We start from the raw sequence: 16,389 nt of genomic DNA on the forward strand, positions 1-16,389 counted from the left end.
TTTAACACCAGCTGGTGCAATGAGTCGCTTCTCAATTCTTAAACAACTATGGAGAAAGACACACTCTGTGGTTGTGTAAAAAAATATTAGTGTGTTAAAAGAAGGGTCAAATTATTAGCATACATCACACACAGAAAGCCTCTAAGGGGAGTGCAGAAACTGGTAAAATTGAGTGAAGAGTTGTCCAGTGCATTATTAAAAACTGAAAGGAAAGGGGCTACCACTGTTTTTGAGGGAGAAATGTGGTTTGAAAAAAAACACTGAGTAACCGTGATCAGTGATAATTAAAAAAATTGGTGACTTCAAATTGAAGGAAAACAACAGTAGAACTCATGGCTTTGTTTAATTATGAAAGTAAGATCATTTCCACACAACGTGAAGAGAATTCAAAGGACTGGAATAGTTGTCCAGCCATCAGAAAACCAGTAATCAGAGAGGCTAACTGGAGAAAAGGGCTATCATCTGCAAAGGAGAAGAAAGACTGGACTCTAGAGAAGGTCATGTGGTCTGATGAGTGATAACCAAAAATAAAACGGATGATTCAGTGAGCTGAGGGTTTATACCTGATTATTCCAGGTCTGATTTCAATACTGCTTTTATTGCATACATTTTTTGTCAATAATAAGGCAGATAGACTGTCATTTATGTAGTTCAGGCCAGCCATTAGACAAACATCCAAAAGTAGACACTCTATAATTTCAGAAGAAAATTCCTGCTCCTCCTCAATAAAAATTAAAAATGAGTAAAATGATCTCAAGGACTGTTTGATTATGAAGAAGCCCAATCCCTAATACTTATGCAACACAATCATCTGGTTGCTTACTGTCTGCTTTAATACATAAAAACAATAAAAACAATTTTGAAAAACTGAAAAGGCAAACCTCAGTTTTTTAATTTCACATAAAGCTGTGAAACTGGTAAAGCAAAAAAATAAATAAATACTGGCTTTCAGATGTACTCTGTAATATCTTATCAACTCACAAAGCCACTGCGTGCCTTCCAGATGATACATGTGCGCATTCAGAGTCTCACCAAGATATGTCTGAAAATGAGATGGGCTCCAGAGGTAAAAGCACCTTTTTCTTTTATCATTCCACTGTGTGCGTGTGTGTGTGTGTGTGTGCGTGTCCAGAGTTGTGTGCATGTGCGTGTGTGTGTGTGTGCGTGTCCAGAGTTGTGTGCATGTGCGTGCGCGTGTATCTGGCTGTGAGCCATCTTGTCCTGGCTGTGCTGTTTCTGGAGCTCTACCTACTGTGAACTTCACCAAACCACAATGAATCACCAGTTAGCTCCCTGTGGAGCAGATGATTTCATAGATGGAAAGGAATTTTAGCTGCTGATGTCAGGTGAGAAACTATGAAAACTCCAGCATTTTGTGGAGGAAACCAACATCAGGAAGGTTGCATCATATTGAATGCAGTACTTTTAAAAAGACAAATATGAAAAGAAGACAAGATTTCAAAAGTTTCTAAATAACTAAGAGCTGTTAGAACCAAAATAATTTTTATTTCTGTTTAATTTCAATTATGAAGGTTAGTGAAAAAACATAAAATACAGTGAAACCATAACAGTAAATAATCCATTCTGGACTTTTCTATTCCTAACCTAAACCTTTAAACTAAAATTAAGAACAACCTCTACATTTCGAACCAAAATTCAGACAAAGAAAATATGAAAATACACAATAAGCAAGAAAGAAAGGAGGGATGAGAAACATGGATACAATCTGCCAGTAGATAGAATCTACTGAACAAGTAGACGGTAACTGAGGAAAGGCTGGATAATGGGCATAAGAGAAACTTATTTACATATGTTCTACTTCTACCTGAGCAAAAGCTAATAGTCCTTAGCTATTTAAACCAAATTTACCAGAAAAAGACATGAATAAGAACAAAGGAACTGAAAACAAAGGAATAAACCAATATAGAGAAATCCTAACAACAATAACACTAATTAAAATACAAACACAAGCGAAAACCAAATCTAAATCCAAATAGCCTTGTCACATGACAGCTGCTATATGATGTACAATGTTTAGTTCAAAAACTTGGAATGGATATAAATTATTACATGCATTGCAAATAGTATATCAGTATTGACTACAAATTAAAAGCTGAGAAATGTGTTTGTTTCTAAAATATAAATAATTTCAAACTGTTTGCTTCATTATGGAAGAAACTTTAATCTTAAGTGTTCTCATTCCTGAGCTGTGTGCAGCTAAATGTCTTAAATCAAAGTGTGTACAATTTTTTTATCACAAAATCCCTCACTCTTCAAAATAAGAGGCCAACATCACTAACCAGATCGATAATTGTTTTGTGATGAGAAATATTTCTAGATGACAAAAAATATCACTAGTAGGTATGATAGAGTAAGAAAGACACAATACAACCTAGAGTCTAGTTGCACATGTAGCCAGTGTTGTAGTACTCAAGACCGCAGAGGTGTTGACTAACATGTCACATATATGCGACACAAAACTGTGTCCAAAAGTCTGCAATATAGGGATATGACGGGGTGCTGTGGTGGCGCAGGGGCAAAGCACGACTCCACGATTGGGTGTTTCCCACTTTAGTCCTCCACTTTATATATATATATGATATATATATATATATATATATATATTCTCTCATTATATATATATATATATATACTATATATATATATATATATATATATATATATATATATATCATATATATATATATATATATATATATATATATATAGGGATGTGACATTCACGAACGATCCGAGTCTTCTGAACTTCTCTTTACTAAGAAGATACGACCGGAGCCTGACTGAGGCAGTTCTTTGTTCTTGTAATGCTCTCGTACACTGCAGTAGCAATCATTATTTTTATTTAATTATATACAGAGATATTTATTTAATCAGCAAATAAATAAAACACAAGAACAAAAGAGCACACAGACCTTGCGCATTGCTCATTGATTTTCTTTCGTTCAAAAACAATCAAAGAGCAATTGATTGCTCATTGATTGTTGACATTGCCAAGGTGGTGAGCACCTTGGCAATACTAATTTAAGTTTTGTACAACTTTATTTTACTGTCTAAAAAAAGAATATTCACTTGTGTGGTATATTTTTGTGATATTTCAATATGTCATTGAATATTCCTTAACATACAAATAATTATTATTGTTTTGAAGAGATCATGAACATTTTCAAATCCCTTTATTTTCGTTTGTTGCGTTTTGATCAGGAAACGACACGGCCACCTAATTTTTTACAAAAGTCTGCGGTGAGGACCCCGTTTGACTGTCACTAGTAAATCTTAATGCGGCTCGTTTTGTTTTTAAGTTTATTTCCCCTCATCACCAGCCTGCAAACTGGTTCCCAGTAGAGAACACAGACAAATACTGTAGATATGGATCATAATCTGTTGGTGCCATCTGACAGTAATGTAGGAACTTTTATTATTATAATTTTGGCTCGTCAATTTGGATATCACCATCAACTACAACATTGGCCGTTAACTTTATATCATTTAGATGAGATTTTATTGCAGTATAACTTATCGACATTACTTGATATTCCTCTCTATTTTAAACACCACAAGCAACATAATCACATATGTGATTTCAATTTTATGATGTATGATGACACCAAGCTCATTGTTTAGCAATTACATTGCCCACGTACTGTGGGTAATGTCACTAAAAATAATAAAATTCAGAAACAGTGCGGTTGTATTGCAGGATCTTACATTATCCAAAAACAAACTCTAGGCTAGAAGTGTTAAGCAACTCACATTACAGAGATTTGAGAGTCACTTCCAATGTTTTTCTGATTAGTGCTGGTTACAAAAAGCAGAAACTTTTCACTTATGTTTACATTGCGGTTGTTGATGAGTTGGAATTAATTTATTCTGGTGAACCTGAATGTGAATGGGGTTGTCTTGTTACTCATTGTTCTGGTTTTCTCGCTGTGCGAGTGACCGGTGTTGGAATTTCTTCACAATCAATGGTCTATTCATAAATGCTTGGGGTGATTTTATTTGGATTTATTCATTTGTTTTAGAAACCAGTTCCCCACATTTGGACTGCCCTTCCCCTGCTGGTGGGCCTCAATACTGTTCACTTCCCTTCCCATTGTGGTTCTTTAAATTTTAATTGTCTTTTTATAACATGGAACAATAAAGTGTAAATATTTTCTTTTCTTTTCTTCTATTTTTTGGTGGAATAAAGTCTTGTTGTCATTGGTCACGAACCTTAAGTGCCTTACTGGCGATTTATTTCCTTGGGTGCAATTCCCAAGGTGGCATTCTGGTTACCTTGCTTTGGGAGGCAGAGTATCCGATTCATACCCTTGTGTTGCCACACAGTGTTCCCAGTGCATTTCCATGTACAGAAGTACAACTATTGGTGCTTTTCTAAACGCACTGTTAACACTTTCAAATTTGCATAGTAAAATGAGACATGGAAATTAAGCATGCGGAATTTAAAACAAAGATCAAAACAATTTGAGCAGATTTGGTGGTGTGACATGTAACAATTGGAAATTGGCATATATAATATGGTGGCATATTGGATAATATCAGGTGACCAATCCATTTCCAAAAAACCTGCCTACTCAAAAAGTACAATCCACAGCTTTAGACTACCTCCTGTTGCTTTCTCAGGAAATGATTTACTTCTACATGGAAGGAGCAGCACACAGTGTAAAGCGCAGTTGATGTGTCCATACCTGCTTAAGAATCCCAGCAGCCATCTCATGACCACAGTCAAATATGATATGAAATTCCTTTCCCCTTTTCATCTCCTTTAAAAGAGGCTTAGCATCCTTTGTCTCCGCAGGCAGCTGGCGGATTTTTAAGCGGATGTTGTACCGGGATGGTGCCTTTATTAGCTCTTGCAACCGAATGAGACCTGAAAGACAAGCACAGCAGATCACTTTCAATATAATTAATCACAGCTATTTCATCAAGCAAATTTATTTGCAATTTTAAATCATAGTTGAAATTTGGTATATTACATTTCTGATGTAACAATTGCTCTTTTGTTTGGCCCAGTTTAGTGCATTGAAATTAGACATTTCTAATGGCACATCCAGAGAAAGGACTCCCCCTGTCTCTGCCTCTCTCATCCCTCATTTCATGGCTCAGGTTATCCTGAGCTGGTCTCTGGAGTTATGCTGCTAAAGGCTTAGACTGTTAGAGGAAAAACTGATCACATTTCTTCACTTTCTTCTTCTACTACTCTCTATCTTGTCCTTGGTTGGGTTCTTCCTCTTGAGACACGTCCACATTTTCCACAGACATCCTGAAATGTTGTCAACTGTTTTCAAATAAGTTGCATTTCCGTTTTGGAGATATGTAATGTGTTTCAGGGGTGAAGTCATCAGCATTTATCTGATCCATTGCTTGATACTTGGTTCTGTTTTCTTCCAGAAATGTGCAATCAGTGTTTTAACTTATAGTGAGAACGTATCAGTCAGTAACTGTTCATATTTGGTGAACAAAGTATGATGCAAAGTGGGATGACCCAGTAAGAGAAAACCTAGATGTAGTACAATATGCTTTTAGACAAAATACTCTTCAAAGAAAGCCTTTGAAAGACAGGGATCAATCCTTCTCAATTTACTGAACAGTTTCCTCTCACTTTTGATAAAGAATTTATGCAAAATGACTTAACTTTACAGATACTCATCACAATACTGTGATGAGTATACTACAGCAAAATATCTCCATGGCTCAATCTAAGCATGGAACACAACTCAGTCAGATTCAATAGACAAGATATTTTCTTAGATGCTGAACAATTTTGTTATCAACTTTAACATGTTTTAAGAAAAATATAAAATATGGACTAATAATAAACAAATTTACTAGAGGTGTGCCAATCGACTGGCCACCAATCATAATTGGCCGTTTTCCGTGAAAAAGTGTATGATTGGTGATCACTGATCACTTTGTTGCCGATCACCAAAACTGATAATATTTATCTCACTTCACAGCCTGTGTGTGTGCAGCTTATCTCCTCTTTGTGGAACTATAGCAATAGACATATATAAAGAATAGACACCTCATCAACCGCTCTTGCCTACTGTTGTAGATGAGATTTAGGGTGGCCATCTTGGAGCGGTCGACCACTCCACTCAGTGTTATATTTCTGACAGGCACAATGAAGTATCAGCGCTTTTTTTTTTCCCTCCACGGGGTCTTTTTTGGGCTCTAGTATCCATTATTCAAAAGTAGGCTGACAGAAAGGGGGAAGGAGAGGGGGGAAGACATGTGGTAAATGTCGGCCAGATCCGGGAATCGACTGCCAGGTCGGGTCGCGGGGGTAGCAGCTTCAGAAGGGAGGCCCAGACTTCCCTCTCCCCAGCCTCTCCTTCCAGTTCCTCCAGAGGAATTCCAAGGCGTTCCCAGGCCAGGCAAGAGACATAGTCCCTCCAGCGTGTCCTGGGTCTTCCCCGGGGCCTCCTCCCAGTGGGACGTGCCCGGAACACCTCACCAGGGAGGCGTCCAGGAGGCATCCTGACCAGATGCCCAAGCCACCTCAACTGGCTCCTCTTGATGTGAAGGAGCAGCGGCTCTACTCTGAGTCCCTCCCGGATGACTGAGCTTCTCACCCTATCTCTAAGGGAGAGCCCAGCCACCCAACGGAGAAAACCCATTTCGGCCGCTTGTATCCACGATCAAGTTCTTTTGGTCATGACCCAAAGCTCATGACCATAGATGAGGGTGGGAACAAAGATCGACCGGTAAATCGAGAGCTTCGCTTTTTGGCTCAGCTCTCTCTTCACCTCAATGGACAAGTACAAACGGCAGACGCTGCACCAATCCGCCTGTCGATCTCCTGCTTCCTTCTTCCCCCATTTGTGAAAAAGATCCCGAGATACTTGAACTCCTCCACTTGGGGCAGGACAATCCTGACCCGGAGAAGGTACTCTACCCTTTTCCGGCTCAAGACCATGGCCTCGGATTTGGAGGCACTGATCGCCATCCCAGCCGCTTCACACTCGGCTGCGAACCGCTCCAGCGAGAGCTGCAGATCACGACCTGATGAAGCCAAAAGGACCACATCATCCGCAAAAAGCAGAGATGCAATCCTAAGTCCACCAAAACGGATCGCCTCAACACCCTGGCTGTGCCTAGAAATTCTGTTCATAAAATACATAATGTCTATATAGAAATTCATATTTTCTAGCTGAGGAGTTGTAGCTTAAGAGAGATTCAGCAGCTGATATTCATCCGTGCGTTGCAGTGAATCTGTCTTTCCTTAAGGACATTTCCCACTTCTTCCTCACATTGTGAAACCTTCAAAAATAAAATGGCAGCTATGTTACTTTTGACAGACTGAAAGAATTACACATAAATAACAGTCTTTGCCAACTTGTGTTGCATAATCTAAATCAATGTTAGGTAATAATTAAAAGATTTTAAGAATTATAATCTATAATTTATGTCCACTGGCTTCTTGCCAGTGGACATAAATACAATACAATACAATAATATATCCACAAAATATAAATGGTAATATGTATATATCTTACATGTGAAACGTTATTCCCAAAATCTCACATCAATAATCTGTCAATCTGAAAAAAAATATCCAGCAGTGCAGAGGCTTCTGCTGCAGTTTTGGTTTAACCAAGTAGGAGGGACGACCACTCCAAGATGGCCACTGTATTTCTTGCACCAGAGCAATCAGTGGGGGGTCTACTCATTATATTAGGTCAATGACTATGCGTGTTGCGGCATAAAATTACCTCGGGGGTGAAGCACGTCAAAATGCATCGACACAACAAGTCTATTATGACATTTAAAAAATAAAAAAAAAGCCCTTAACGGAGTATGGATATATTGAGGTTCAATGCAGGAAAAGAAAATGACATCTGGAGCGGCCAGATAGCAAGTAAAGCAGTGCACAACTACCAACACTAGTATTAGCATTATGGTCAGAAAGCTAAACACATAACCTGAAAAATAATTCAGGTCTTCGAACTGGCGGTGTAAGACACTGGGATCTGCTCTTGCTGTTGGACGCTGCTACACCCTACGGGTTATAATATTTCACAGGCGGAGTGCTGCTCAACCTCCACCAAACAATGAACTCTCACACCAAGCATCTGCTAAAAATTGCAGCATGTAACTTAAAAAAAGAAAAAGGAATTTAGATATGTATTAGAATATGTCTAAATCAGGTGAATTTATTGCCAGATAATTTTCCATTTTGTCAGATAAAATAGTGTCATTTATAGCTATAGCAAAAAATTAATAGCCATTCCAGGCGATGGGCAGTGATTGGCAGAGATCGACCTCATGGGTGATCAGTATCAGAATTGGTGGCAAAAAATCTGATCAGAGCATCTCTAGAATTCATATTCTAGAGAAACATAAGTTTCTGTGCCAAATATAAAGTTATATTTTTCCTTGCATTAAACACTTATGTAATAAAATGAGAATTATTTGAAAACCCTACTCTTACAGTTGAAGTGTACCTAAAATGAAAATTACAACCCTCTCCATTCCCACTTGGAAAACCTTTAAAATCTCTGTGGTATCAAATACTTCTTCTCTCTTCTGTACTGTTTAAATATAAAAAGGCAACAATGTGGTTTGTTCATATTAGTGTATGTGACACCGTGGCTTAAGCAGAAATACATGTTTAAATAAAAGTCTTCTGAATGTGAAAATATTTATAGAAGCACAATTTTATACTCTGTGATCCAGGTTTTTCAGATCCTAATTCACTTCTGACATCAGAGTCTCTGTATAGCCATTTTTATGTCTCTGAATAAGTTGAGCAGGTACATATTTAGTACAAATAATCTTAGGCCTATCTGTGATTGAGCAACAGTGCTCAGTTCAATGCAGTTTATTTATAAAGCACCATTTCACAACAAATTATGCTTCTAGGGACTTTACAAAAAGTAATTTAGATTCAATCTGGCATTCAATTCCATTGATTCCAGTTGTCAAACAATTCCAATTAATTTGAGAAGTTTCTATCATCAATTTAAAAAGGACGTAAAACTTTATTGTAAATAAGACTTATGGAGGACCAAAACTGACATAATAAGAAATTATAACATAACTATATATTTAGTGTTTTCTTGTCCTTCCACATACATTTCCGTCAAGAAATATATATATTATTTTTCCTTGTCCTTGCATGTGAGTTTCTGTCAAGAAATGTATACGATTTGTTTTTACTTTCCTCTATACATGTTCTGTCGTCAAAAAATATATATTAATTTTTCTTTTTCTTTACATGTGTGTAATCGTCAAGAAATTTATACATTTTCTTTTTAATTTTCCCTAAACATGCGTTTTGTCAAAAAATTTAGATATTTTGTTTTGTCTTTTCCTTATACAAGCCCTCCTTTCGTCATGGCCTCCTCTCCTTTTTCTAATTTTCTGTGTGCAATGGCCCATAGTCTAGATTTTTATAAAATCTACATGTTGGAGCAACTTAACATCTGACCTATACATATTTTCTGCAGAATTTATGAAATGAGAACATACTTAACACATTTTTGTCATAGATTGCCTGGGTATTATCCGGATTCATCACAAAGCAACCAGACCTGGTTGTGTTGCAAACACAGTTGGACATTGCTTCTGCAAACAGTCATTTTTTAAACTGATGTAGAAGTCTCATGCGTGTCTGCTCACAGCCCAGCATAACCAGCTGTTTGGCTTGTGGCATTATTTGTTTACTTCCTGTTTCCAGATGAGTGCACTGCACTGTGGGAAAACAGCCCACAGACTGCTGAATCTGTGACAACGGCTCCCTGTTTTTCATTAAATCAAGCACTCTGTCGATGTAATGCTGATATCCCCAAAGTGCTGACCTGTGAGACACAGACAGTGTTCTATGTAACTATCAACTGACAAAGTAACTTACAAGTTGTGCCTCACAACAGAAACATGACTCAATTCATCTCACTGAGGTTTGCTGATGTGTCACAAAGTATGTTTTGACCAGGGCAATAGATAATCTGTCATTACACAATAAGTTGAGTTTAAATAAATAGAGATGTCTTTAACCTGTCATTCATGTATTGTAAATGTGTTACCATTTAGTAATGGTGAAATGCATAAGGTATAAGCTGATGAATGCAAAGAGTTACCATCTTTCAGTAATTTGGGCTGTTGAATGTTTTCCTATCTGCAGACTGGTATTTGCTCCTGGGAAGCCTATTTTTACACGGTCTCTGTGTTGAAAAAGAAAAGCTCCTACATTATCTGGGCTAAGCAGTAGCAAAAATTTGAAGTTTTAAAGGGGAAAATAAAAGGTATAAACAAATCCAAACCACTCTGTTTAAGCACCTTCTATTTCCAATTGCCCTTGACACATCTTGTATAGTGCAGCTTGTAAATGACACATTTCAAAGAAAATGGAACTGATGATGGATCAAGAGGCAAACATATTTAAAAGGAGCCAAAGGCATTGCAGAGGCGATAGAACTTATGACAGCAAAATGTCGGCCATACCATCTGCCCCTGGAATTTACTGCAGCGTTAATAACCATTGTTTACATCCTGCCAGGTACTAATGCTAAAGAAGCATCAAAGGAGCTTCATGACACTGTTAGCGCAGACAAAGCAGCCAGATATGTTTTACGTGGTTTCAGGTGATTTCAATCAAGCGAGACAGCACTCTGGACTACACCAACATTCACAGTGCGTACAGGGCTCTTCCTCGACTCTCCGACCACATCCGCATCCTGCTGGTGCCAACATATTGTCCACTAATAACAAGGATTAGACCAACAAAGAAGACAGTGACTGTGTGGCCCAGGGATGCAGCCTGTGTGCTCTAGGACTGTTTTCAGAGCACCAACACCTGTCTGAGGAGTTAGGGGATTCTTCAACACTTCACTGTCATTGGCTTCAGTCCCCATCTGCGTAAAGACCACCACTATTGTCCATGTCCCCAAGTGCTCCTCAGCAACAGGCCTGAATGACCACTGACCTATAGCCTTAACATCAGTAGTCAAGAAATGGTTCGAGAGGCTAATCATGACACACATCAAGGACTCCAACAACATCACTGTGGCCCCACATCAGTATGCCTATAGGAGGAACTGCTCAACCTCTGATGCCATTTCATCTGTGCTCCACACAGCCCTAACCAACCTGGAGAGCAAAACTTCTTACGTCTGTCTGCTATTCCTGGATTCCTCCTAGGTCTTTAACACCACTGACCCTGGTGCAGACATGATTGCCAATGCCTTCTGTCTGGTCCAAAACTAGACAGAAGGTGCTACCAGCATCTCTACTTCAGATGCTACCAGCATCTCTACTTCATCAGGAAGATGCGGAGAGCCGGCGCTTCTATCACTCAGAGTGTGACTGGGGAGGTGTGTTAGAGAGTGGTGGAGAGTGTTCTCTTTACCTCCATCACTGTTGGCATGGCAGCTGCACTGCTGCTGAGAGAATGGATCTGCAGAGGTTAAGGTTAAACAGAGGACTGTGGGCCCTCCACCATGGACTTCTACACATCACGATGCAGGAGAAGGGTGCTCTGCACATTGAAGGACTCCATCCATCCTGCACATAAACTGTTTCAGCCAGGAGGAGTCTGAGGATCATCCAGTACAAGACCAACAGGCTGAGAAACAGTTTCTATCTTTTTATCAGACTGTGGAACTCAAGCTGCACTTAATTCAAATTCCTCAAATTAGGTACTTTATACTTTTTATACTTTGCATATATAGTATAAAGTACTTTATTATTTATTTATGTATTAGATTCCCTAATCTGGGAAAATCAGTCTCTTTGTCCATCTCTGTGCTCCTGCATGTCTCCCCGATGGCAGTAGGGCAAACAGGTGCTGGGCAGGACAATGGCAATCTTCAAGGATGCTTTTGTAGCTGAGTAAATTTTATTTATATATTTATTTATTATTTTATGAACCTTCTCATAACATTTTTATTTCTATTTTGCTGAATTGACAATAAAAATTGCTTTTGGACTGTGGCAGGCTATTTCTGTTTTATACTCCTTCTATTTTTTGGTTCCTAATGTAAATAACGTTCTGGGAGGACGATTATTAGTGTTACACAAAGCAGGGTTCTGTGATGTAGCTGCAGCAGCAGCCATGCAGAAGCTGCGTAACTGAGCTGCTGGTAAGATGCATGCTATTGCTACCTCTCACTCTTAATAATGTTTATATTGTAAAAAATAGTTATCACAGCTTTTGTTCTGCATAAAAATAATGTTAACTGTGTAAGTGTTTTAAACAAAACTTTGGGGTTGGTTCAAATTAAATTGTTACGTTTATAAAGCTTGTATAAAGTTTTCCCTCCAAAATGTGTTTGTTGGGCTGAAGATTGTGACTGGTGGTTGTCCACACTGTTTTGTAGATATGAACATACAGTTTTCTGTTGTAGTTTTATCTTTTAATTTAATTATTTTATTACAGAATATGACTTCCATGCATTCTTTTACATAAAGTAAGAATTTTAAGTTTTGTATTATATTTTTGATTTTCATTTATATTATTTTGCATTATGTATTAACATATTTAATTAATGGTGATTTGTACATGATTTTATTTTTCTTTATTCCATTTGTTGTTAATATATATATATATATATATATATATATATATATATATATATATATATATATATATATATATATATATATATATAAAAAACCAGAAGCTGCTTAACTGAGCTGCTGGACTGTGACTGTGTCTACCAAACCCGGTAGTTGAGTGTGTCCCACACTGTTTTGTAGGAATAAACCAATGCAGAGCTTGATTCCTGTGTGATCCTTTTCATAACTGTTACACTTTGGACTCTGGCGAGACATTGGGAGCTTGAGATTTCCAGGTTAACAGTGCTGGCCAGGTGTCAGAGGGAATACTGGGGGGTGTAGTTTAACATGTTTTATGGAGACATGGCTCATTCTGGTCATTCCTGATGCCAAGGTCTCTATCGGGGGCTACTGAACTGTTTGGGCTGACAAGGATTGTACTAAGATCGGCAAGCGAAAAGGAGGGGGCTTTGCCATTTTAGTAAACAACCGTTACTATAATCCTGCTCATATATCGGTCCAGGAGCATATCTGTTGCCCTGACGTTGAACAGTTGGTGGTTGGTCATTGTCCATTTTACTGGCCCCATGAATATTCCCATGTTAAACTGTTGACTATTTTCATCCCCTTGTGACAACACAGGCCTATCATGGCCTGTGTTGTCATCCACTCCTCTATAGCTCACTTGCAGACTGGACGTACGACTGCATTCAACGTTATCTTGGGTGATTTTAATCATATCACCATGGTCAAAACCCTGCCCAACTTCACCCTGTATGTGAGCTGTCCCACTAGAGAAGAGAGGACTCTGGACTTGCTGTATGCCAACATACAAGGTTCATACAGTTCCTCTCCCCTCTCTCTGCTCAATAGATCATTACAGGAGGAAGCTGAAGAGGAATGTCCAGCAGAAAAAACATGAGAGGTCTGGAGAGGTCTGAACCCATCACTGGGTTCAGATCAGCAGGCCAGGAATCAGAGGGAGATTCTGATTCCTGGCTATTGTGGTTGAAGGCAATGTTGACAGAGCCAATGAACTCAACCTGTTTTTAACAAATTTAACATTGTGGTCCCTGTACCTCCCACCCACTTTCCCATCAATACCATTGCTGCTGTCCACCCATTCTCCACCCCCCCTCCTCAGAGTCTTTTATCCCCATGTGAGTTTCACCTTCACACCTCCTTCCCTCCTCTTCTACTCAGTGACCATCTCCCCAGCCCTTAGAACTTCTACGGATAACGTCATCAATGAAGATATTAGACGACAGCAGGTGAGACTCCATCATGGGAAGGCTTCAGGCCCTGATCGTGTGAACCTGAGGGTGCTCAAAGCCTATTCTATCCAGCTCTGTGGCGTTCTCCCTCATGTCTTCAAGATGAGCCTGCGCCTACTGAGGATCCATGTGATGTGGAAAACATCCTTCATTGTTCTGGTGCCAAAGACACAGCATCCCTGTGACTCCATGAACTTCAGGCCTGTGGCGCTGACCTCCCACATCATAAAGACCCTGGTAGGAGTGATATTAGAGCAGCTCAGGCCCCTGGTCCAACCAAATGTGAACCCTTTGCAGCTTGCCCTACGAGCCCAGACTTGGAGTTGAGGATGCCATCATCTTCCTGCTTAAACATGTATACACTCGTCTGCACCAGCTGATTAACACTGTGAGAATTCAGTTGATTTATTTGCCTACTCCATTCCATACCTTCCATCCAGCTCTACTGGGTGAGAAGCTGATGGCGATGCAGGTGGATTCTCCCTTGAGCCCTGGATGTGGACTCTCTGACTAGCAGGCCGTAGTTTGTGCACTTGTGACACTGTGTCAAACAGTGTTGACAGCAACACTGGGCTTCCACAAAGGAATGTCCTCTTCACCCTCTATACAACCAACTTCATCCATTGCACTGAGACCTGTCATCTACAGATGTTCTCAGATTACTCTGCCATGGCTGGCTGTATCAGTATCAGGGTGATGAGGCTGAGTGCTGGGCTGTTGTAGGCAACTTTGTTACATGGTGTGGGCCACCTGCAGCTCAATATGACAAAGACCAAGGAACTGATGGTGGATCTGAGGTTCTGCTCAGATCCACCATCAGGACGAGGATACTGGTCAGCCCAGTGTAGCATCTATGACTACCTGATAAACAGACCACACTGAAGGATTGTGTGTCTAACCAGGTGGTCAGCAACACAAGAGCACCAGAGGGAACTGTACTCTCGCCGTTCCTTTTCACTCTCTGCACCTCACACTTCCACACTTTCATTTGTGTATTGGTTTACATCTTTTCACTGCATTACCTAAATCCAAAATGTTGCAATTTTTTTTTTAAAGTGCCAGAAAGTAAGGGTATTTATACGTATAACAAAATCAGCTTTTCTGAGTCTTTATCATGATGTTTTTGTCATCAATAAATTTCTGTAAGACAAATTTAAATATCTGGGTTTATTTGAGTCCATAAATGGAGATTGTCAAGGTTCTCCATTGCGGGGTGTCACTGCAAACAGCTGCTGAGTGCTCCTGGCCCACACACAATAGTGAAAAATTGTGTGTGGGCATCAGAGCTTCTCTACCCCAGAACCGAGCCGCATATTAACTGGTTAGTGCACTTGCCGGTGGAGAAAGGTCTCTTTCCACATCAGGTAAAGGGTAATTCTTTGAACACTAAAGGCACATTTCCAGTCACACACTAACTGGTTAATGTGTGGTTCAGTTCCACCCCAGGCAGTGAGCTTCTCCTTTATATATTCTGTTTCTTGCTACTGTGGGTGGGTTGTGCGCTCACTTCAGCTGTGATCAACCCTTTGCTGTTTTCTGCAGCCACACAGAAATGAAGAACCTTGAGGTTGTGGTTTTGATGGACTAAAATAAACCCATATATTTCATTATGTTTAGCAGAAATTTATTGCTGGCCCAAACATAATGATAAAGACTCAGATCAGCTGATTATTTTGCTATAAATATAAATATAATTACATCTGGCACTTTATTTTTTAAAATGTGAAACCTATAGGCAATGTAGTCAAAAGATGCATGAACCTTATTGCTATTTTTCCTTAATCCAAATGAAAAATTAAACTCATATCACAATTTAATTTATTTCTGGTGTTTCACACTAACTGCAGCTCCATCTGACCACAGCTTCCCAGTTTCCATTCTTCAGAAAGATGAGCTGTTAGTTGTTCATGGTCATTCTGCTGCGAAACCTACTGTTCCTGCCGCGGCTTCTGATTAATCCCTTAACCCTCTCCCCTTAAATCACCAAAAATGGGTGAAAAGACATCCCAATCCCTTTTTGTGATACTTTCCCTCTCCCCTCCCATAGCCATCCCCTACCCCCTCTGCAGTCTAACAGTACACTAAGCCTCCTCTCCTCATCTGCCACTCCCAGTGGACTCTAGCAATACGCTACCGGACCCGACCCTCAACGACCCTCCCCAATTCTCACCCCCCGCCTCCCCGATCCACCCTCATGAACCCTGTTCGGTCTGGAAGTACTACCTCTGAAGTAGGTTCTGCAATCTGAGTACAGCCGGGCTGAGCCGTGCTGGATTTACTCATGGAAAATGAATGTGGCCAAAGAGGACTGGGCCCAAACCGGTTAGAGGTGGGCTAGTGTAAAAGCAAATTCACAATTGTTAAAGAGCCTGTGGGCACTTCTACCATATAGTCAAATAGTTTTTGGGTTTTCTTATCTTCTGAGTTTCTGCATCGTTACCACTTTAGCGCTTCCAAACTAACTTTTGCTCAAAATAATTTTAACACTAAAAAGTGTCTGAGAAAGCCAAACTGTTTTTTGATCATATGTACGTCTCATGTGAGAACTTGGTATTGCATAAGCTCTGTGGAGAAAAATTGCTTCTGCTGGAACAGCAGA

General features: G+C 39.5%; 1 protein-coding gene across 4 annotated transcripts in view; it reads right to left on the reverse strand.

Annotated features, from left to right (window-relative positions):
• grik2 (glutamate receptor, ionotropic, kainate 2) overlaps window positions 1–16,389 on the reverse strand; it is a 369,508-nt gene that overhangs the window by 208,190 nt on the left and 144,929 nt on the right. For all 4 annotated transcript variants that reach the window (XM_044116261.1, XM_044116262.1, XM_044116260.1 and 1 more), the window contains one exon: window positions 4,707–4,888. In XM_044116261.1, the coding sequence (XP_043972196.1) occupies window positions 4,707–4,888 (182 nt within the window). The remainder of the gene's footprint in view (window positions 1–4,706; window positions 4,889–16,389) is intronic.

Source organism: Gambusia affinis, linkage group LG05, assembly GCF_019740435.1.
Source record: "Gambusia affinis linkage group LG05, SWU_Gaff_1.0, whole genome shotgun sequence".
NCBI lineage: Eukaryota > Metazoa > Chordata > Actinopteri > Cyprinodontiformes > Poeciliidae > Gambusia > Gambusia affinis.